At 35.6% G+C, this 24433-nt stretch overlaps 1 protein-coding gene across 1 annotated transcript in view; it reads right to left on the reverse strand.

Annotated features, from left to right (window-relative positions):
- Positions 1–5186: 5186 nt before the first annotated feature.
- Positions 5187–24433, reverse strand: part of WNT2B (Wnt family member 2B) — a gene marked incomplete at both ends in the record, with an annotated part of 34376 nt that continues 15129 nt past the window's right edge. The window contains 4 exons of the mRNA XM_081322801.1: positions 5187–5416; positions 6132–6396; positions 7667–7944; positions 13535–13755. Of these exons, the coding sequence (XP_081178927.1) occupies positions 5187–5416; positions 6132–6396; positions 7667–7944; positions 13535–13755 (994 nt within the window). The remainder of the gene's footprint in view (positions 5417–6131; positions 6397–7666; positions 7945–13534; positions 13756–24433) is intronic.

Consider the following 24433-nt stretch of genomic DNA (forward strand, 5'->3'; position numbering starts at 1 on the left):
AGATCATATGACCTCAGTCAAAAGGAGAGATATATTGAATGATGTTGAGAAACTGGTGCATTATGACATTTTTTCTTAATAAATTATTTGGTTTTGTTTCCTGGCTGTAACAGACATGGCTATTTTAAACCAGAAGAACAAAATATACCACAAATGTCATCAATGTTGCTGTTAAATTATTACCAAAGAGGATTGTATTTCAGTTTCATGAATGTATGTAACTTTGTTATAATTTGACTATATGCTTTACGCTTCATCATATTAATCTAATAAGTGGGGATAATAAATAGAAGAATTGGAAATGCAAATGAAATGCAATGGAAATGCAATAAATGCTGACATTGTGTGTTTTGGTAGGAGTACTTCAAGTAATGGGAATATTGCAAGACAATTTGAAAAATGGAGCAAGAGATATCCCTAAACAATAAAAATAAATAAACAGCTGTTAGCGCACATCTATGAGGACAATGAGATGCTTAGGCTAAATCCATAAACAAAATACAATGCAAGATTATCTTCTGCTTCATTCTCCAGCAAATAATATCTAGAGGCATATGACAGAGGTAGTATATAGTCATCATATGTTTCATGGTTAATTGCCATAAATTAATGATCAATATATCCTTACTTTATTAGGATTTTTATGTAGAAACGTGAGAAATGTAGAAACATTTGTTTACATGGCAAATTTTATAAAATACCAGATTAACCAAACAGTACATGTTCCTTAAATTATCAAAGTTATAAAAATACTAAATCTAAAAAAGGCAGAAAAAAATACTTTAGAATGTGATATATATTTATTATTTTTTGCAGTTTAAATATATAACATAAATATTTTATTTAGAATTGCTTTTTGGTGTAATAATGCTAACTCACACTTATCCTGAGTTTTAAAAATGTTTAATGGCAATGGAAGTAGAGCCTCAGTGATTATGCAAAACATAATTTATATTCTTTTTTGCTGCTTCCTTAATGATACAGAATTTTCTATAACGGTTTGTCTAATTGCAGTCCTTTAGCTTCAACTTCTTCTTAAGCTGCTACTTAAATAATAACATTGTTCTTAGATGTTTGATTATAAGGAAGGATGGCTGAGATAATGTACATGAAACATTTTAGAACAGGGGTGTCAAACTCGCCGTGTCACGTGATATGTCGTGACATATCAGAAGTTTTTTCCCCTTGCCGGAGCTGGGGTGGGCGCGGCTTCCACATGAGGCATCCAGCCTGTGGGCCGGCAGTTTGACACCCCTGTTTTAGAATGTTCAAAAGAAGTTCCTACGAATCCAGGAGACCATGAGTTCCAGTCGCACCTTAAGCATGAAAGCTTGTTGGCTGACTGGGCCAATTACTCTCTCTTAGCCCAATTCATCTCACAGAGGTATTTGTTGTGCTGAAAATAGGAAGAGGAAGGAGTATTAGGTATGCTTGCTGCCTTGGTGTGTGTGTATGTATGTGTGTGTGTGTGTGTGTGTGTGTGTGTAAAATAAAAAATAAAATATTATGCATAAGTCGGACAAACAAAGATAAGCAGGACAGGTGAAGAACAGTTTTGAAATATCAGCTATAGAATGCAGAACTGTATTACAGATTTCAATGAAAACATGATAAAAATAGGCCAAGGAATTTTAAAGGCAGTATTACTCAGAGTGAATATAAATATGAGAGAGCCTTTGAATATAAAAATACAAGACTGATACTTTCTTCTTTTTTAATACACCAAACTCCATCTTGTTCATACTGCCTGATGCAGTCTCATAATCAAAGATTTCACAGACGAATAGCAAACTATGGCAATACAATGCTATAAAAGAATATGAATTATGACCTTGCAAAGATAGGGCATTTTCAAAGTTTTGCTGCTTGTTGCTATGGAAGCAGAGAATGATGTTCTCAGGTCTTCTGCCATTTTCTGTAATATATACTGGAAACCTGTATAACATTTATTCTTAACATTTCTTAGACCTATTCCATTCTTGTGAGCATCCCTTTACAAGCACACAATAGCTTTGGGAGCCTTTCAGTAGACCATTTCATAAGATAAGAGATGATGTAATGATAATCCCTTTTCCTAATTGTTAAAAAAGAGATTTAAAAGGGGAGCACATATAGGGAGCCTGCTTTATATAAAGTTGCCATTTAATCATTCTCAGTTGGCAATAATTTACCAAATGATCCTGTTGTTTTCAGTTTGAACAATGACAACAGCAACAGCTGCTGCAGCACCTTAAAAAACACAAGGTTTGCCATTTTGCCAAACAATCATTGTCTTTTTACCTTTATGTCTCCTAAAGATACATATAAAATATCTTCCAGAAGATGGGAAAACTTCTTTTCAGATTAAAATGTGGAGCCATAAATAAGCATATAAGCGCACCAGAGAAGTTAACAGTGCTGATAATTTTCATTAAGGTCAATCCACTGTTGATTTTAGATACTGTTTCCAGACAGGAGACAAACTTTTCTCTTAAGTTCTGGATTGTTTTGGTTCTATAAAGCTATTATCTCCAATCCTCCTGCTTCTGAGAAAAAGCAGCCATTTGAAAGTAGGGAATTAGTACATAGAAAACAGTCTGAGCCTCTGCTAGATGACAGGCCTATCTAGCCCAGGACTCATCCCAATAGGCAGTTGCTCTCGAGGGTTTCAATTGCCTTTTGTAGACCTGCTTGGAAATGCTATAGATTAAAACTGGAACGTTATACAAACGGTTGAGTATTTTGTATCGTCTAATGTTATTAACACTATCTAGAATTATGTTACCTGAAGTAAGATATAATGTTGTACACATTAGGAATATTTCCCATTGGAACTTGCTTCTTTACAGAGGTACACAGATTCATTTAGTCTGACTGTGGCTCTATTGTGTCCTGCCTGGGTAAATATATAACAAAACTTTTAGCTAACTTTGATGTCCCTGTAAATGGTGAAGTAAAGAGTTTTAGCACTGCTGTATCAAGGACATTTCCAGGACATTTGTATACGCATGGCATTGGCAACAGAAAGGAAGCAGTTTTTCGAATATTTTGTAGTATCCTAGTAAAATTGAGATGGGAGTGCCATAGTGCTTTAAAATAATTAATTAGCAATGTGATGAAGCTGAATGGACTTTAAAATTCTGAGTTCTGTTATAGATTTGAAGTCAACATAGTATAGTTTCTTTCATAAATACTTTTATAGCTAAGGGCTTTAATAATTTCCAAACATATAATTTTTACCAGTGCATACCCTCATCTACAGGTTGGATGAGCAGAAGAGTCTGGACAAAAACTTTTGTATCACCTGAATGATCAAAATTTATAGGACATAAGTCAGTAGCTAGACCCAAAGGAGTCAAATCCTGTCTTAGAATAGAGTTTGTTTATTTATTTACAGGACTATATGGTTGCCTATCTCATAATGATAAAAGTACCCTCCCCCATCAGTGCCAGACTAAACATCTCAGCAGATCAACCCTATCCTACTACAATGACTGCAGGAAGAGCCAGGTCTTTTATAGTCCTCCAGAAGGCTAAAAGGGAAGAGATCCCTCAGATCTCAGGTGGGAGGCTGTTCCATGTGGTTGCAGTAGCTACTGAGAAGGTGCAGGTCCAAAGTCCCATCAAGTGGTAATATTAAGGGAGGAGATCTGGGTTGTGCTTCAAAAGCGATAATCAGAACTTTAATTGCACCCAGAAAGCAATTAAAACTCTGTAAAACTTATCCAACAAAGGTGTTACTTGGATGAACTATGGGACACTCAAAAGTCTGCATGCTGCTGAATTCTGGAGCAGCTGGAGCATGGGTGTCAAACTCACCACATCACATGATGTGTTGCAACATATCACGACTTTTTTTGCATTGCCAGAGCTAGGGTGGGCGTGGCCTCCATATGATGCAACCGGCCCATGGGCCAGCAGTTCGACACCCCTGAGCTGGACCAAAGATTTTTGTGTGCTTTTGTGAGATGTCCAAAGTAATGTGAAAATAATGTTGAAGACTGATTTTTTTTTCAGAATCCAATCTGGTTGGTCACCTGGACCAGAGGTTTAATTTTCTGGCTGATTTTTTTTTTGTTCCATTCCAAAGGATCTAGAAGCAAAAGGAAGCTAAGGATATGATAGTGATTGTACATGATATGGTTATTGGAGGCCCAAAAACAGCTTATTAGGCTCTGGGAAAAGGTAGAATTTCAGAATGGCCACAATGAGACATGGGGAAAAAGAAAAAAAAGAAAAAGAAAAGAGAAGTTAAAAAAATAAATGGTTGCAGATATTTGTTGTTATTTTGAAGTTATAATGATCTCCTATTTCTCAAGAATGTTGCTTTGATTCAGTGGTCAAAAACCACATAGTTTACAGAGTTGAAATAATAATGAAGAACTAGACTTATCCATCACTTACCCAATTAGTCACGAATGATCATAAGTGCAGAAATTCACCAAATCCAAGAGAATAATTTTCCGATAGTACTTTTTATGTTGTTTTTCTGAAGTATTTAAAGCAATGCATATAACAAGTGGATTTATTTTAAACAAATATTATATTAGCTTCTTTTAGAGCCTACAACTTGTCCAGACACATACACATACTCTCAACTTTCTTTCACCTTTTTTATTCTGTCCTCTGTAGAATTGATTTCCTTTTTGAAAACAATTTTATAATTCCACTGTTTAATTTCAGTTGGAGAGGGAATATAATGAATGTCCCTTTATACAAAGTTGCTCTTTTTCAGCTGATGTCCATAATTCAGGCATGGTAACCTCTGTTTGAAAGATGGAAATAATATGCTTATTCCAGATTGGATAGAATAATTGTAGTTGTTTTCTCCTACTTTTGGGTGCATATGATATTTATAGTTTACTGTGTAAACTTTTTTTAGGCACTAAATCACAGCCTGATTCTTAGCATCCTATGTTTATCAGCAACTTCACTCTCCCATTTTGGGACAGTAATACCGAGTAGAGAAAGCTGCACAGTTCACTGTCATTTGCTAATTTGTTTTTTTTTAAAAATAGGGGTGTGAAAATCTGCTTGGTGAGCAAAGGAGCCTACTAATACCCCTTGGGAAATATAGTCTTCTCTTTATTTTTGAGAATGAGTTAAATAAATGCCATGCAGTTGAACTACAACTCCCAGAATTCTCAGGCCCACAGGTAGCACAGCACCATCTTTACTTTTCTTTTCTGGATCTGTCCAGCACTGTCTCAAGTTTGGTCAATCCATTCTGCACGCTTTGGTGCTTTACACGTGTGAATATCTACGGTGTCTTCACATTCCTTGCAGCGAACAGCGCAACACCAATGGAATTTGCACTCACATTTACTGACTCGAGTTACTTGAGTGGTATCATAACCTCTGCCACAACACATGACTTCACATCCATCAGTCCCACGTGATACCTTATTGCATACACGACCAGCAGTTCCTAGTGAACCTGTAAGAAAAGAATAGTTTTATTTAATCTTGCATGATATTGGCACTGGATCTTGGGAAATATAGAATTCAAGTCACTTTTTGTAATGAATTTCCCTCTATAGAATTTATAAGACCAAATTCTAGAAATTCACTTAAATTAGTAGTAATACAATTAGGTCTGCTAAAAATCTTAGAATAACAGAGTTGGAAGGGACCTTGGAGGTCTTCTAGTCCAACCCCTTAGCCTGAATAATTTCTAACAACTATTTATGGGAAATAGAAAATGTATCATTTCCTGCCTCAAGAAAGGTGTGAAATAAGAAATATTGGTGAGTGATACTGGTAAGATGATTAGGTAGCAAGAGCAACAGAGTGATATCAATCCAACTCTTTCAACCACATTTTGCAAGTATATTTTTTCTCATAATTTAACATTAACTGGAAGTAAAATTGAAATTCTTGGATATGTACACTTTATACTTCAGATGCTAGTTTCCATGGAGATTTTCACGCAGATAGGAATTCTGAATACAAGGAAGCCTTCCTACAATGTTAGTGTCCAAGTCACCCTTTCCTAAGTGGGATACTGTCCAGGTGTACAAATTTCAATTCCAAGAATTACTCAACTATCATGATCAATGTTGAAAATTTGGGGAGTTGAAATCTGCCCTCTAGAGGATAGGTGCTAAAATTGGGGAAGGCCATTGCAAGCAAAATGTCAAATATTGTTTTACCTGCAGATTTATCCATCACACAATAATCAGGAGAGTTCTCAAAATACACAAGGTCAGTTTTTGTGGGCTTCCGAAAGTTCTTATTGGCCACAGTAAATCCAGAGCCATCTTGGTTCATAGTCACTTGGATGGCACCATTGTATTTTTTCCGGAGATAATCTCCAGTTTTGCGGAAGTCTGACATTGCCAGCCAGCAAGTCCTTAATGTGCAGGAACCACTGACACCATGACATTTGCATTCTAGTTTCAGGAAACGCTTCACAGCCTGAAATAGAAGTTTTAATGTCAGATCTAAGATGAAAAAGACAAAAATTGCTTTAATAATACTCAGAATGGCTGCTGCTTTTTCTGAGAGATACTGCTTTATTTCTTAGACTGGGTATTTCTACTTAGATTTTGCTAGTTACAATAATGACCTTCCAGACCTATGAGCAATACTTACAGCTTCTCTTTTGTGATACATCTCTATCTGGTCAATTAGAGTTGAGATTCATTCTAACTGAAAGATAATAGAGGTGACCTTCAGTGATCTCACAAAAATGCTTCTGCTGGAAGGTGCATCTATCAGTACTTGAATGAAAGGAGTTTTATATCAGTACTTGAATGAAAGGAGTTTTATATATATATATATATATATATATATATATATATATATATATATATATATATATATATATATATATATATATATATCCTTTCATTCAAGTACTGATAGATGAACCTTCCAGCAGAAGCATTTATATATATATAACTCCTTTCATTCAAGTACTGATAGATGCACCTTCCAGCAGAAGCATTTTATATATATATACTAGTCTCCCTTTAACTCTGTCAGTCACAAAATTTTGAATTTACAGTGTTCACAGTAGTGACGTCTGCCTGCAAAAGATGCTCCTAGACTAGAGCGAAATGCAGAACAGACTGCTTTATATTTGGTAGACCAGGTGCTCCACCCAACACACACACACACACACACACACACACACACACACACACACACACACAAACTGAAAATTCCTTGAATGTGGCCAAGAATCTGAAGAAGGTTCAAAGTTCCAGTAACAAATTCTTAGGCCTTCATGAAGTTGGTGATGCTGTTATTTCTGGTTGTCTGAAAAGTTCTTAGGTTGATTATAAAATGCTACAAAGCATAAGATAACAATATAGGAACGGTTATACAGTCCCTAAGACCGAGTTAGATAATTTGTTCCTTTCTCAAAGTATAATATTATCGCCACATTATGCCAGTGGGCTTTAGTAATAAAACTACTTTTGGTGCTTTCTTTTTTTTTCTTTTCATTTTCACCTTTCCCACAAATTTCAGTGTTCCAATTATTCATTTTAAATATCAAACCCGTCAAAAGAAAAAAGTTCAGCCCAATCCATCTGCTAATGATTCTGACATGCCATCAGTCAACCCTTTTGTGGCCTTTAGATGTCCCCCTCTCTCCATATTCATTCATTCATTCATATATATTGTAGCCCTATGCTACAAAAAAATTGCCTCCCTCCAACTTAAGGTTGGCATTACTAACCGTTCTGCCACAACGATTGTTATGCAGATTCATTAAAGCACGGGCATCTTTCACTGTTTTCTCTTTGGCATCCACAAACTCCTTTGCAAACTTTATGCCATAATTGATGTTGTCACTGCAGCCTCCCCAGTCAAAGTCCCCTCTCTCATCCTTTGAGCGGCCCCGCTTATGGGGGTCACAGTTGCAGGCTTTTAGCTCGCCTTGGCTGCAGGCCCGGGTGATGGCATATACAACTCCAGCTGAGGAGATTGCATACACGAAGGCTGCTTCTCTACTACCTGCCATATAAATAAAAGAAATAAACATGAGTGAGTCAGGAAACAGCTAGATGGTTTGGAAAAGAGCACATATGTTTGTGTATTGTTTGGATGACTTATGGTATTTTTAATCCACCTAATAACAGTGGTTAGAAATCAACTATGCACACATGATGTTTTATCTTTACATGCCAAAATAAGAGGTGTTAAGTGATGCGCTAAGAGAATAACAGATGGATTCAATAAATTCTTTTGCAAGATATCCCTATCTCAACAATAGAATATGTATCTGAAAAGTAAAGCCTTTCCCATCCATGTTCAGTCCCTAACAGCTCCAAATAAAAGGCTCTGAGTTAGCAAGAACAGAAAAAGATAAGTTACTAACCAGAAAAATATTTTAGGAAACCTGAAAATATGACATAACAGTAACACTACAAATATTCATTTCACGAGTAATTGAGATAATGCTTGTATTACAGGAGTAGCTAAACTAAGGCATGCCAAGCAAATATTCTAAAATATTTTCTGGATCAAAACAGGGATTAGGAGTGGATAAACCAAAGAAGAATTAAACCCAAGTTATTATAAAATTTCATCTGGTGAGAATGCCAAAAAATGGACTTCTTAGCTATGTACCTGTCTTACAAAAGAAGTGTAACATTAAAGGGTGTGAGACCTAATTAGGAAAAAAATGTTCTGTCCAAGCAATATAAGATTTTATTTTCATTTTCTTTTTATGCATTGGAATGGATAATTTAGATATTTCAGTTTGTATGCCTCTATATCAGTGCCTTTCAGGTAGGTAGGGAGGACTTTATAAATTCCAGAGTTGTAATCTGAACATAGCTGAAGGACATTATATGGAAGATAGCCATCATGGGCTCTGTATTACACTTCAACGGTTTCCCTTGCTTATTTATTATCACTATAGAAGCTGCTTGATTGTAGACTATATTCTTTGAATGTGAGCAACTATTATTCCAACTCATTCACATCTGCGACCGTCAGGGAGCAAGGTGTTTGGTTGGAAAAACAGAGAAGTACTTCTTCCAGAAATATTAAATTGTTTGGCAAGTCCCCATATAGCACAGACTACTGGCTAATATTTTATAGTTCTTCTCTAAAGTTGCACCTGATTTTACAACGTTGTAAAAGCAAGAGAAAATCAAAAACATACCACTGTATTCTGCAAGAACATCCTACATTTAATCAGTTTCGTTCAAAGTAAGCAGTGCATTTTATTTGCCTTAAGGAAAACCAGGGAGGTCTCTTTTTCAGAAGATTTGGCTATCTCCCCACTTCTCCAACCCAAGCATCCTGAATCCAGGTAGCTAATTTGGATATTATGCTCCCTGGGGAATTCTGGAAGTTGAAATCTACATAAATTCAAGGTGCCAAATTTGAGAAACACATACAATATAGAATATTCTCTGATTTTTGTCATCTGTACACTCTTAACTAAAGCAAAATTCTATAATTAGTAGCAGAATCAGCATAAAAAAATGTTAACATATATCCTTTTAAAGGCTGTTCACTTATTAAAACTTTTTTATGCTGTTTTATATTTTAGAAGATGCAGAAGTGGTTTACAATAATTCCAAAAGAGATTTCAGGCTAAAACAAAGCAAAACTAAATTAAAAACAAGTTGGGAAAAAACTCCTTAAAATAAAAACTTTAGTGTGGATTATGGCTAGAGAAGGACTATATTAAAAAGTAAGCTTTTGAAAGAGGTATAAAAACATGTTGGCACTGAAAGGGAGGTCACATCAGATATTACTATGGAAAAGCTCATTTGGCACAGCTGCCAGGACCCTAATTACCTAAGAGACTTAAATACTTAGAAAAATTTTAAAGCCCCAGAACTGTTTAGAGCTTTATGTACTAGTAGTAATATTTTTTTATGTGACTCAATAGCAGATTGGCAGCCAATGTAGCTATTTTAGCACAGATGAAATGTAGATACCATAACAATTCCATGCTGGAACCCAGTTTCTGTATTCTATATTATTGTGGGTTCCAGATAAGTCCAAAAAGCAGACCTATTGCAATATTTAGATTAATAATGTATGACCAATTGTAGTAAATTATTTCTGTCCAGAAATGGTGCAGCTGATGTATAGCCTAAGCTTGAAATGGTTGTAGGAGCATCCCCTAAAGCAGAGGTCACCAACCTTTCTTGGTTGGCGGACCAGAAGAAAAGGGAGCACGGTGCCCTGTTTCTGCGCCCTGAGGCACAGCGTCGGCCCATTTTTGTTCATCTAGGCATAGCAGCATCCCATTTTTGCTCCCTGAAGCATGGCATTGGCCCATTTTCACACAGTGCAACAGCGCAGCATCCCGTTTTCATGCCCCGTGGCATGGCGATGTCCCATTTTTGTGCCCTGAAGCGTGACAGCATCCTTTTTGTGCACCCGTGGCTGCAACACTAGCACAAATAGGTATGTGTGCACACACACGTGTGCATGCTGGCCAGCCTGTCCTGTGGCCTGGTGGCCAGCAGCCCGCAGCCCACTACCGGACCACAGCCCACAGGTTGGGGATTCCTGCCCTAAAGTATGAAATTCCAAGCATAGCAGAAAAATTCCTATTTCTGGATTTAGAAACTGTCTTTCTTCCATCTTTTTGGATGCAACTCAGCTTACGTTTCCATGTCCCCTCCCATGCCTGTGTGTTCAAGCATCAATTTAGATTGTGGCCTAAGTTGTGATCTAGAGATATATAGCTTGGTGACATCAATACAAATGACTTTTTGCTTCAGATCCCCTAGTAACCATATCCTGGGATGTCTTAGTACTAAGCCTGTTAGAAAGCAATTCTATGGTTTTCCAATGTTATTCTCTCAGACGGTCAGAAGCTGTTTCAGAGCTAACCATGGCTGATGGTATTAAAAGCTGCTGAACTATCAAGTAAGAAAATGGCACTTCCTCTCCATCAGAACAGTCAAGATAGATTCTGTCCTATAACACAGACTGGGGAAAATAATCATTATTTCCTCCAAATAATGGCAGCAATAAGAAAAAAGCTTAATTCAGTTTATATAGAAATAATGAGATGTTGTGGATTCCAACTCCAAGTTATTTTGTAAACAATCTAATGATGACAATCAAAGCTCCAAAACTGATGCATTCGGATGTAAAGAGACTGCTGTATCTAGATTTCCTTTCTATGAAATGATCTTTTCACAGTGTGAATGCATCATCACCCCACATTATTTTGAGCGTTAACCTATTTATTTATTTATATTTCACAGTTCTTAACTGCCTGTGTAAAATTTAATCAATAAAAGTAAGCATTAAAAACAATATTTAAATTTTTTTAAAAAAAAATATAAAACAACATTATAAAATTACAAAAGATGGGAAGGTTAGCAGTTGGTAACACAGGTGTGTGTGTGGGGGGGATTCTCATGGGACGGGCAACTAGCTTCATAGTTGTGTGAGCCCTGGTGTCCCCCATATAAGGCTGCACAGACAGGTTTTTACCCCTTTGCAGAAGACCAAGACTGGGAGCTGATATATGAATATGCATGTTTTCCATGGAAAACCTGAGTATATAAAACATGTCTATGGAGATTCTCAGCCATCTAGGTCATCGTTGTTTCAAAGGTGCTTTTTTTCAAAAGGCAGCTGGAATGTTTTTGAGAAAGAAAAAGACGTTTGGCTTCTCATCCAAGAAGCTTCATCAATTGAAAACATAATCACATAAAAATACATGTGCACACCTTTTCAGGCATGAAAGCTGTGAAAGAGGGATAATTCAAAGTATTCCCATTCGTCATGTTTTGAAATGAAACACTTTTTTTTCCTGCACATGACTCCAGTGCATGCTCTAAAGCAAAAATAAGAAAACTAAGTTAACACCGACTAAATTCCTCCATCACAGGGAGGTCAGCTCTGTGGCCTGGGCTTTATGTTTGGTGACTACAGAGTTTGCCTTTAGCAGTTGACTTTTTTGCCTGTGAAGGTGGGGCAGTGCAGCCAGCCTCCTTAACTCCACTTCCCTTAAATTTGTAATCAGTTTTTTGTCTCTCTTGTTTCTGGCTTCAGTTCATTTTTAAGCCAATTAGACTTTTACTTGTCATTATTGTCTGGTTTATTTTTAATCGTATAGAAAATAGAATGAAAAAAATGGTCTCTGTTTTAAGAACAGCTCTTTTCTAGACTTTTAACCATAACATTTGCATTTGTTTGTGGTTTTCATCTTGTATTCTATATTTTAATTACTGACAGTTATCTTGGGGGCTGAGCCGAATAGAAAGGCAGGCTACCAATCAAAATGATAAATAAAACCTACTTAATGAATCAGACCAAATTTGCATATACCACTTTTTTTTCAAAATCTGAGGCATTTCAGGTATTTTGGGATAAGAATTCAGAAGGGAGTTTGTTAAAATTGTGTTGATCTGAAATATTAAAATTTAGGTTCTTGCAATGAAATAATCAAATTTACTAAATAAAGAAAACACTTTATTTTAACCTTGAAGAACTACCCCAAGCTCTGTTGTTTATAATTTTCAAGAGTAACTTGCAAATTTTAAACTCTGTAAACTTGTAAACAAGTGATAAAACTTGGTGCCAATCTTGTATTTTATGCAGTGATAAAAGCCATTTCCTTAAAAAGTTGGGCCATTTCCTTCTAAAAGATGGTTGCAGTTCTTCATGGAAGTAAATCTCACTGAATATAATAAGACCTCTGAGTAAACAGATGAATAAACAGTCATAATTCCTCGTTGCAACATTTCCACCATACTGACAACTTTTGCTTAAAGCTCGAAAGCCCTACACATGATAAACATAATCAGCTCCAATGAATTTATTTTCCATTTAAACCTGCACATGCTAAATGTGCCTTAAAAACTAGCAAGTCAATATCTGACTCTAGAATTACTGATCTTCTCTAACTAGAACTAAGTCTTGTAGATTGCTAATTATAAATAACATTTGTTTGTTCAAATATTGGCTAAAAAGTTTGGAATGAACAATCAGTTGTTCCTAAGCTGTTCTATAATAGCTTTGATTAAGAGAGGTTGTCTTCTCTAATGATCACCTGCTTCGAGGATTTCTAAGAGTTAAAATTCAAGAGTACAAATTTATCAACAGATACTTCATATGTCCTACATTTTCTGTAGATGTAGACTTTAACAGATGTTGGGAGAAGAAAGCAGGGGAAGGTAGTTCCCATCATGAGATTTTTGTGAGGTTATCCAAGGCATCTGGATGACCGCTGATGGAAAAGAATTCAGAAAGCAATCTTATTGTCAGTGGGAAAAGACAGAAGAAGAAGAAGCAGTGATCAGTTTTGGCTATTTTACTCCAACTCTTGTTATGAAATTTTTGTGTCCAAGAACAAAATTAAACCAATGCAGTATCCCTATATTTTTATCTCAGATGTAAAATCAAAACAACATTGAAGAAAGAGAATTATTTATTTAGTGTGTGGCAGAAGAAAGAGAAAGATAGTACACACACACACACACAGAGAGAGAGAGAGAGAGAGAGAGAGAGAGAGAGAGAGAGAGAGAGAGAGAGAGAGAGAGAGAGAGAGAGAGAGGAAGAGAAGAGAGGGAAGTTCATACTGCATTATCATCACTGAGCTGATCAAGGGACTTACTTCGTAGCATGACTCTGCCAAAAACGGTGTGGTCTCTGTCCAAAGTGCTGCAGTTCCAACGATGGTGACGGAATTGGTGCTGGCATTCCCGAATCCACTCTTTAGCTCCTTCCCCTATGGATTGCATGATATCTGGGTAACTCTGGCACAAGTGCCGCTGTTTATTGACTAGTCCTGGTATGTTATCACAGATCACCCTTGTTCCTAGGGCCCCAATATACCTGTAGAGATATAAATAATGTCTGTGAAATCATCAGAACTCAATATTTTATAAAACAGTTAATGCTGTTAATGAATGAAATGACTAGGTAGCTACTGGTTTCCTTAAAACTTTTTATTTTCTTTCTCAATCTGGCACAAACTGCTCATAGTTTTCTGTTCATACACATTTCTCTAATGCTATGTATCCCACTTTTTACACAGCATAAAAATAAGTTTAAATATACCAACACTGAAGCAGTTAAAATGTATAAATATAGTCTCATGTAGGAGACATGTTTATCTAGTTAACAAGACAATAATCAACAATGAAATCTTTTGCAATGGAAATACAGAAAACTTTAAAAAGGTAATATTTTGAAATCTATATGTAGGCTTATATCTTTAAATGTTTGTTAACAACAAGATTATTCAAGATTATGTCAATAATGTTATCACTGCCAGGCTGAAAGTGTGTTAATACTATCATAAACTGGATCCATAAATGGTTTGCTAACCACACCCAGAAAGTCAGTATTCGTAGCTCTATATCAGGATGCAGAGCATTAATAGTGGGTTTCTGCAGGGATTTTTTTTTGAGGGCAGTATTATTCAATAGTTTTAATAATGACCTGGAAGATGGGATTAATGGGCTGCCTCTCAAACCTGCAACAACTCTACAACAAGATGGAGGAAATTGGTTTTCTGCACATTCCACAGGTTGGGCAAAGTGATCCTTATAGACCCTTCTCATTCTATAATTCTGTGATTAAAAATCGAGGAGACAAGGTTGAAGGAGCGTGGGGAAAATGTGTCCAATATTTAAGGAATTATAGTCTTACACTTGGAAATAATTTTATGACAATGGCAACTGGGCACTTGCAGATACAATCATTAAGTTGCACCAAGAACTATTCTGAAGTATAATGACAAGAAGAAACATGCAAATAATTATTGGGCTCATTTTTAATCTTGATATTTGAAATGGAAATGTAATCAATGATTTAGACTTATTTTCTCTTCCCAGAGAATTTATGGGTTTTGCCCATAATAATCAAATGGATTGAATTATGTTATGATGTTATGTCATGTCATATCATGTCACGACTATGACAAATTAATACTATAAAATCTAACTCTAGTACTCTGGATTTATTAAAGAACAATATTTTATTTTTAGTGCATATTTAGTTCAAGAGCATTCTATTATCAGTCTTGCTTCAGCCCTCACTCACTCTTTCTAGCTGGCATTGTAGCAAGTAGAACAGGCAAATATTTTCATATGTTAAGTATCTTCCAACAAGAACAGAAACTTTGTGGGTGTCAAGATGTGTTTTGACTTGGATTTGAATTGCTAGCATGTTGATCTTATACTGAAATCCAAACAGTTATGAAATGGTTAAATAACAGGACATTGCTAAACAATTTTGTACTGCTTAGATACAAAATTATCCCAGGTCAACATCCCAGGTCAAAACAACATGCATCTCTTTGAAAAATTGATGCTGCTGGAAGCCAAACAAGTTAAACAGCAACATTTCCCAACAGCATTAAAAAGCAGAGTATCCAGGTGCAGCTGGAATATAACAGTGGGTTTTAAAAGGTGCCATTTTTTCTCTGTGTTTAAGATTCTGCAAATTCATTGTTGGTGTCAGCTTAAAAAATTCCAAAGTTATGAGTCAACCATACCAGTATTAGATTTTTGAAAACCTTTATGTATTTAATGGGTTGCTTCAATTGAGTCTGCAGGCTGCAGTGCTTGAGAACATGGCTTTTATTTTACATAAAAATAAGATGAAATGTTCCTGCATATGACAGAAATGAGATTACCAAATAAAATATAATAAAACTCACAATATGTTATCACATTGCTCCTTAAGTTTGTCTATACATGGAAAGAGCTTTTTTTTGATTATTTACTTATGCAGACCATTGCTTCATGGCATTGCATGGAGATTGCCTCAGTGTTTCTTGCTAACAACTCTGAAAGATACTCTATATTTCAATTAGGATGTGAAACTGAACCAAGAGTTTCTTGCCACTTTGCCAGATACGTACTTCATTCAGGGACTGTCAGCTTACCAGTAGTTCTTAAGAAATTGTGATACTTCATGTAAACACGGTCTTATGAAAAGTTATTTGGCACTAAAAACCTGAGTTCATTAGGACTTTTTCCCAAGATATTGTACATATGATTTCTGCTTTAGATTAATAAACCTTCATTGTCTTGCTTGTTGTTGATATTCTCTGGACTTCCATATAAAAAAATTGAGTATCTCCCACCGAGAATTTTAAAATTGTTAAACATAAATAAATAAAAACAAACAGTTGTATCAAGTATGGAATTTTCCACATTGATCAATTTTTTTTGCAGACAGAAAGTAATATTGTTATAATATTTTTATGTGTAAGGCTATCATACTACATATCTCTAAAGCTGTATTCCTGGCTGAAAAAATGAAAGTTTTGGGTAGAGTTCAAATGTTTTGAGTTCCTAGACTGGAATTAAGACCCTCCCTTTAATGATAATAATAATAATAAAAAGGGCTATACGGCTGTATTTCACTGTTTTCGACACCATCTGCTATCATTTGTATTAGTCATGAAGATAACTCACATCCTTATGAAAGATATGTGAATACAGACAAAGTCCCATTACTTTTCTCCTCTTAAAATATTTTGTTTCAACTCTGATGAGACATTGAGGTCATTTAAGGCTGGCATGGTAGATGATAAATATTGCTCCCCACATCCTTGGCAAATAAGATCTGTTTTGGCTAACATACATTATTTTAACAAGCTGGCTGATCAACTGCTCAAGAGGCATTAGAAGGCAGTCTGTTGTCAAATGTGAAGCAAAACATGGAATATGTAGGAAAACATAAGGGACCATGGAAATCAGTCATGACCTTAGGAAAAGAAGCTTAATGCAACAACTCCATGGTTTGTTTGGACCAGGCTCTGTTGTATAATGGTAGAGACAAAATGTTTTCTTGTCTCTTTGGCTCAAAGTCAGTAAAAGCTAGACTGACCCTATTCTACCATGGTCTTAGTGGGAACTTACCACAAAGTGTGTATGAAACCACTTGAAAAGAAGATTGCCTATGATATCCTGCCAAGTGATATGGAGAATTTTGTTATTCTCTAGCTTCCGGACTGCCTGTAAATGTGTGGTAAAATTCTCACCACTTAGAAGAATGTCAGAGACAAGTGGTTACATGTGTGCTATGGTAGACTATTCTGGTGAATGGATATTTTCAGGCAACTACAGCCATGTCTAAAACTGCAGAACCCCTTTAGATTCTTCTTCTTCTGTGACTTAGAAAAACCAGGATGGAACTCTGAATCCATCCATAAGTCAGAGTGAAATTAGTTTTAATTTAAATAATGGAGAAGAAGCCTAGAAATTATGAGGCAATAGTCTGCAAATAAAAGTGCTCTTCCTCTAATATTTGGAATTCTTTTATCAATAATTAAGATATGGGATACGTTGCTCCTTCATTGAAACTTTTTCTTCACTCTGCATTCAGGAATCCAGATAACATCATTAAGAAACACAAAACCATTGTCTTGAAATGATGGAAATAGCAATATTTCCAATAGTTTTTTTCATGCAAAGAAAATAGAGTTAGAAACTTGTAAAGTTCAAAACTGTCCCCTAGAAAGTAAGCTTAGACCTTGACAACACAACTGACAGTGCTACTCTGGAGTTATTTATTTATTGCTTGCTTTATTTTGCTTTATCTGTTTTGGTTTCTGTATTTTTAGAATTGTGTTTAAATACTGTTTACATAATTTCATAATATAATACACATAAAAATAAAGTGCATACATAGCTAGCCATTTTTATTTTTAAAACTTTTTTTAAAATTTTTTAACCTGAAGGACAGAAACTATTTTTAACTCTGCAGGCCACCTTTCATTCCTTTTAAAAACAAAAATGAAAATGAATCCATTTTTCTGACACTAAAGAATGTCTATTCTTTTTCCTAGCTTCAACAGCTTGTTTCAGGCTATTGAAACAAGATTTTGGCTCCATGCTGCCTATAGATTTAGAAGCCTATAGGCAAAAATGCATAGTTTAACTCGATATTTCTCAACTTTGGCAACGTTACGATGTGTGGACTTCCAGAATTCCCCAGATAGCACAGCATGATGGCAGTTATTTGTCATTTGGCAACTTTGAATTTTCTCTTGTCTGTAAACACTTTTTTCTCCTATTCAAGGTTTCTTGATTTCTCATACAATATTCTACTTACTAGTATCTCCTCAGCCTCTTTTGTCCCTTCCACTTCTCAGTTCTTTGATTTCCTTCCATCTTGTCTTCTCTTGTTTTGTGCCTGTCATTTTTCAGCCACTCTGACCTTCATATCTATTTTCCTTCAGCTTTCTTCAGTTTCAATATTTAGCTTTCCTTCTAGACCTCCAGTTTTTCTTACAATGACATCGCATCTGTTTTCTCAAAACAATAGCACTTCTTCCCATAACAGCCAGATGTACTTTTCCATGCTACAACATGCTGCAGCACATACATGCAAAATCTAAAACCAAAAATCCTTGCTCAGTCATGTGCAAGTGAATACTTATTTTAATGATAACTTTATCACTTAGAATCAATTTAACTGAATTCTTTAAGCAGGTAACAACTTTTAAACTGTGAATGAAATTTCCAAGCACTGAAACAATCAAATTTGGTAGAGGCACTTGGACATTTTTCTCTTTATACAGTGTTTATTATAAATAACACTTGTAATATTTATTCTGCTGTTACTTGCAGAATATTAGCAGAATAATATTAAAATATTCTGCTATATATGTGTTCTTGAGCTAATTTTCTCCTTTGAAATAGATATTCCCACATCTAGAAGTATAGTACATAAGTTTACTGTATATGTGCCACACCTCTTAGATTCTTTCATTCTTGACTTTGTAATAGTACATATAAACATGTCTGTGCATGTATCAATTCAAAAGGTCATACCCATGAGAACAATATTTTTACCTATGCTTGTGCTGAAGGGCTCACAAGGCTGAACTGATTCATTCCCAGAAGTGCTTAAAATTCTGTGTGTAGAATCCAAATATTTTGCTTTATCTCTTCAATGAATATCTATCCAGAATCATTAAGCACATGTCCTTCCTATCCATTCATCAGGTTAATTTAAGTGGGCTTTCTGGGAAAGCAGAGTAAATCAGCAACAACCCTGAATATCTTGGATTTGCTATGAAAAATATGAAGAAGCCCTAGTGGACACATCTTTTTCTTACTATTAACAGTCCAGGATCTTTCTCTTTGACTATAATAGCTTGTTTCTGAACAGCAGATAGCATAGTTATTAACTGAGTAATCAATATAGACTGCCAACAATAATGCTCACTCTCTTTTTTTGGTCTAGTTCATGGTGTAATGTATATTACAGAGGTAATAAATGTTAGACGGTCAATGACCATCATTCCCTGCACTGAATGCTGATGGTTTAAAGAACTCCTTCCAATTTTTATCATTCTTTGATCTTTTCAAGCTCTTTGACCTATAATTGGCTACCAGTATAGCATCAATTCAACTCATCAGCTCATTACATTCTAGATGGTTTGTTTATCAAGCAGAAATGGGAAGTCCTGAAACAGAAGCATCTGTGTAGTTCAAAAACTGTTTGACACAAGTGAGTGAAGGCCAACTTTGAAAAATATTTTAAACTTTGGAAGATAGTATATACAGTTTATTGACAATATATTATAGGGAGAACTGTTTCATTTGCTCAAACATGTGCATATTAGGTTCAGAGGCAGAACTTCCCAATGGCACAATTTTAAGTCATATTATTATTATTATCTATATTGTACCTACGGAGCCAATGATTTAAACATTTGTCCGCTTTTTCTGCCAAGGGTTTCAATTGAGGCAAATATTATTTTAAGGATAAAGCTGAGGAAGAGAATACAGAAATGTCACTGATTGCTTTCTTTTCCAGCAGTCCACTGTGCCAATAAAGTCCTACTTCCAAAGCGCCAGCTTCATGCTGTGTGAGATGATTACTGTCTGCAGTGACAGGCCAAAATAACTTTAAATACTTGTTCAGGGATTGCTTTGCATTAGAAGACAAGTTCCATATCTGCCTGTATGCAGGCTAAAGACCCAATTAAGAATTAGAAACACTTACCAGTTGCTTGCATGTAACACAGTGCAAATATGTACAAAAAGAGGAAATATAAAAATTACTGAATGATTTTTCCTGATCTAAATGGATATATGTTTTTATGTGACGCACCAATAATTATCAGATTTAAGTTATAATAGATATACACAATATAAGGCCCATAAACTGATCAAGGCAATTGGAGAATTCTAATATCCATGGATTATCATCATTTCTCAATCAAAATCAGGAATAGGGAGAGTTGGAAATGACTAGCACGCATGTGCGGGGGAACCTTTACCTTTACAATAAGAGGGATAAGAGATATAAGCAGTGTTTTTTTTGTAAAAGAAAAAGGTGCCGGAACTCACACATGTCATACAACCCGCCTTGCCTACCCTATAAGGTTCCATCCAAAAAAGGTGCCGGAACTCCGTTCTGACCGTTCTATGAGAAAAAAAGCCCTGGATATAAGTAATATAGTATTTTTCATAATATATAAAATATTTGTATATTTAACATAAAATGTAAAAATATTGGGAATGAAAAGTTTGAAATTTAAAGGTAAATTAGGCTGAAGAGAATTAGTACTAAGGAATGACTGAAATACTGAGGGGAAATTAAGTTTAAATAAGAACTTTAAAATAAGATATCTAGTGATTTAACAAATTAATTTTTACAAATATAAGTGAAATATAAACTGATCAGAGAAGATGTTATAGATAGATGTCATAAGATATATAAACAGTATACTATTTTTATAATGCATGAAATATTAAAACATTGGGATGGTGTATCTAAATGGAAAATCTAAATATTTAGATTAATAGTGAGCAAATTATGACTGATAAGAATTGTTTGAATATTAAGGGGAAATTAAGCTTAAATAACAACTATGAGAATAGGATATATGGTGAACTAATAAGATGATTTTTAGAAAAATAATACATTGATAAAAGAAAATCATACATGGATGTTATTATTTGTACAAACATGAAAAAAATGTTTATATTTAACCATTTATGCATTTAAAATATTAAGAATTATTTTTGTTTAAGGTTGAAGAAGGAGAATACTATTGGGAGAAGGGAAGATCAAAGAAATATACTATTAATATACTTATTATGGAATTACAAAAAGTAATTATTATTGACCGTTAATTAATTACTGTTTTTTTCAAAATATACAAACCAAGACAACATGCTGTACACTAGGCACTAAAGATTCTTATTATAAAAAATCAGTAAAGCATTTTTTTAAAAAAAGGAGTAGGGATGGATAATATCATGTTGGTGGCTTACTTTTCTAGCCTTTTCCCTTGTATTCAGAAAGTTCTGATGAAGCTGGTTTCTCTTTGCCCTGCTGCTGATGCATCCAAACCTCTCTCAGTGAGTGGTTGTCAGAGAAAGTAGAAGACCCATACTCCTAATTTTGGCAAGAAGGAAAAAATCTAAAAATGGAGAGATGAGGGCAGGAGGACAGAAATAGAAACCAAACAGAAAGGGAACTGAAAGAATAGACAGCATGACTACTCTCTCTCTCAAATGTGAAATTTGAGGGAGTGAAGAATAATTAAGGTATAGTAGGAGTTGAAGAAAGCATGAAGAATTAGAGCCAGTGGCTGCAGTAGTGCAAGTAGCCAAGGGATTGCAGGGCTTCGCACCCTATGGCCGATTTCTTTCTGTTTGGGGACCCTAAATGGGCCCAAAGTCACTCCGGAGAGGCAATGGTCAATCCAGTCATTCAGGGAAAGTCCTCCAAAAACCATCAGGAGAAAGGCTAGAGTCTAGCCCAAGCTACAAGCAGCCGAAGCCAAAAAACATATTTTAAGCTGATTGTAAACAATGTAATTGGAACTGGGTAAGAACATTGATTTTCTCTCTTCTACCTGATAATTAATTTCCTGGGGGAAAAAACCCAAGAAGCAAAAAGCCTCCAAAAGTGAGAAGGAGGGGGATTTTTGCCTCACCCTCCTATAGACAGAAGCGGCAAATTAAACTTTTTATGGGGGACAGAACATCAAATTTTCAAAAGTTACTTTTAAAACTTGGAACTCTGTTCCAGTGTGTTCTATGATAAAAAAAAGGACTGCTTATCCAAGGGCAGGACCTTTAGAGAAATATAGAGCCCTTGCTCAAAGAATCAAGCACTCCTTTTGAAACAACTCCAAACTCTGAAGATTTTTCCCCAAGCCAAACATGTAAGCAATGCTTAAATTGCATCAAAGAAAACCATACCTCATAACTATAAGGAACTATCCTTATAGAACTATTTTATTAAAAAATAAGATAAGGAAAAGCACAAAAGGCACAGCTTCTGGAATTCTTTTTGATCCCTCAACAATAGCTCTCCTCAGAATGATGAGAATGGTTTGAAGGGGATGGAGGCATAAGAGCAGAGGAGAACACAGCATTTAGAGGTACTGCCAAACTCTCTCTCTCTTATAGGATGCATTTAGTCCCTTCCTGATTTTGGAAGTGTTGTTGATGGACAGTATTCTGAGTTTTAGTTCTTCACACAATTCCTTTCCAACATTCTGCAAACCCCAGTGGAATCAGGGCTTTTTTTGTCATAGAACGCCCAGAACGGAGTTCCGGCATCTTTTTTGGATGGAACCTTGTAGGGTAGGCAAGACGGGTTGTATGACGTGTGAGTTCCGGCACCTTTTTCTTTTACAAAAAAAAGCACTGAGTGGAATAATAGGAGCAGCTTGTTTAGCAGTATCCTTGTTGCTTGAGCTAAATAATGTTTAAGCATTTGGACGTTCTTAATGAAGTTGAAATGGTTTGGGAGAAATTTCTATATCGTACATACGTATGACTTTGTTTTGTTACTGTTTATACTAAATGTTGCAGGTGTCTGAACTACCTGCTTGCCAGAAATAAAATGGGATGGGGGGAACAGCTGGAATTATTGTCATGGCTTTAATTACTCAAAGATTTTTTTAAAAATAATAATGCCCAGAAATGCTCTCTGTTCTTTATTACTCTTTTAAGTTTTTGGACTGGACTCACTATTGAATGGTTTCAGGGTTGAATTCAAAGTAAACATGACACGCAAATCATGAATCATGCATCTTAGCAAATAGCCAGCATGTACAACTTTCATTTGACAAAGATGTTTGCCATAGAATGGTTATTTAACTAAAGAGACTGACCCAGCAAAGAAACTGATTGGTAGGACTCAGAAAGGCTACATTCCTATCAGGTGCATCAGTGCAAACTGTTATGACATGTAAATGATAATATCATAAAATATTTGCATCACAATAATCATTGCAGAACATAAATTGCAATATTTGCATTGTGACATTATTTATTTGCTTCCCTTCTCTTTGTAGATTGCTGTTTATTTACTTATTAGATTTGTATAGCCACACTTCTTATTTATGTGAACCTGGCAAACACAGAACAATTAAAAACTACAGTGAGAAAAGATAATACAAATACAAATATAAATGCAATAAATAAAAACCATAAAAGCTAAACATAAAACATAATCACAGCAGTGAAAACAATCATACATCCCATTCAGTACAACTACTGAAAAGTTCCTAGTGGACAATCACTTAAATATTAGCCAGCAACTGCCAAAAAAGCCAACACAGTTCTAGCCTGCATTAACAAAGGGATAGAATCAAGATCACGTGAAATGTTAATACCACTTTATAATGCCTTGGTAAGGCCACACTTGGAATACTGCATCCAGTTTTGGTCACCATGATGTAAAAAAGATGTTGAAACTCTAGAAAGTACAGAGAAGAGCAACAAAGATGATTAGGGGACTTGAGGCTAAAACATAAAAAGAACAGTTGCTGGAATTGGGTATGTCTAGTTTAATGAAGACAAGGACTGGGCTGACATTATAGCAGTGTTCCAATATCTCAGGGGTTGCCACAAAGAAGAGGGAATCAGGCTATTCCTCAAAGCACCTGAAGGCAAGACAAGAAGCAACAGATGGAAACTAATCAAGGAGAGAAGCAACCTGGAACTATGAAGAAATTTCTTGACAGTTAGAACAATTAATCAGTGGAATAACTTTCCTCCAGAAGTTGTGAATGCTCTAACACTGGAAGTTTTTAAGAAGTGATTGGACAACTATTTGTCTGAAATGGTATAGGGTTTCCTGCCTGACTAGGGGCTAGACTAGAAGACCTCCAAGGTCCCTTCCAACTCTTTTATTCTGTCCTATCCTGTCCTATCCCTCTATTACTAGAGTCCCAAGCATGATGACACTGCCATTCCTTTAGTTGACAGGACCCATAACATGCCTCTCCTTTTGGATCTGATGGGATGGGTAGATATAAGAGAATTGAATTGCATCTGGAAGCATGCTGGTAGTCAATGCAACTCATGGAGTACACATAACTGCCCACAATGCTGCATTTTGCACCAGCTGCAGACTCTTAAATTCTCATCAAGGCCAGTCCCATGTACAGCACATTAAGTAATCCATTCAGGACACAAATTAGGCATGAGGGACTGAGAGCAGAGCCTCCTGATCCAGGAAAAGATGCAACTGGTGTACAATATGAACTTGTACAAAGGCCCTCCTGGTCAGGGTT

The sequence above is a fragment of the Vipera berus genome (assembly GCF_964194415.1).
Source record: "Vipera berus genome assembly, chromosome: 3".
NCBI classification, from domain to species: Eukaryota; Metazoa; Chordata; class Lepidosauria; order Squamata; family Viperidae; genus Vipera; species Vipera berus.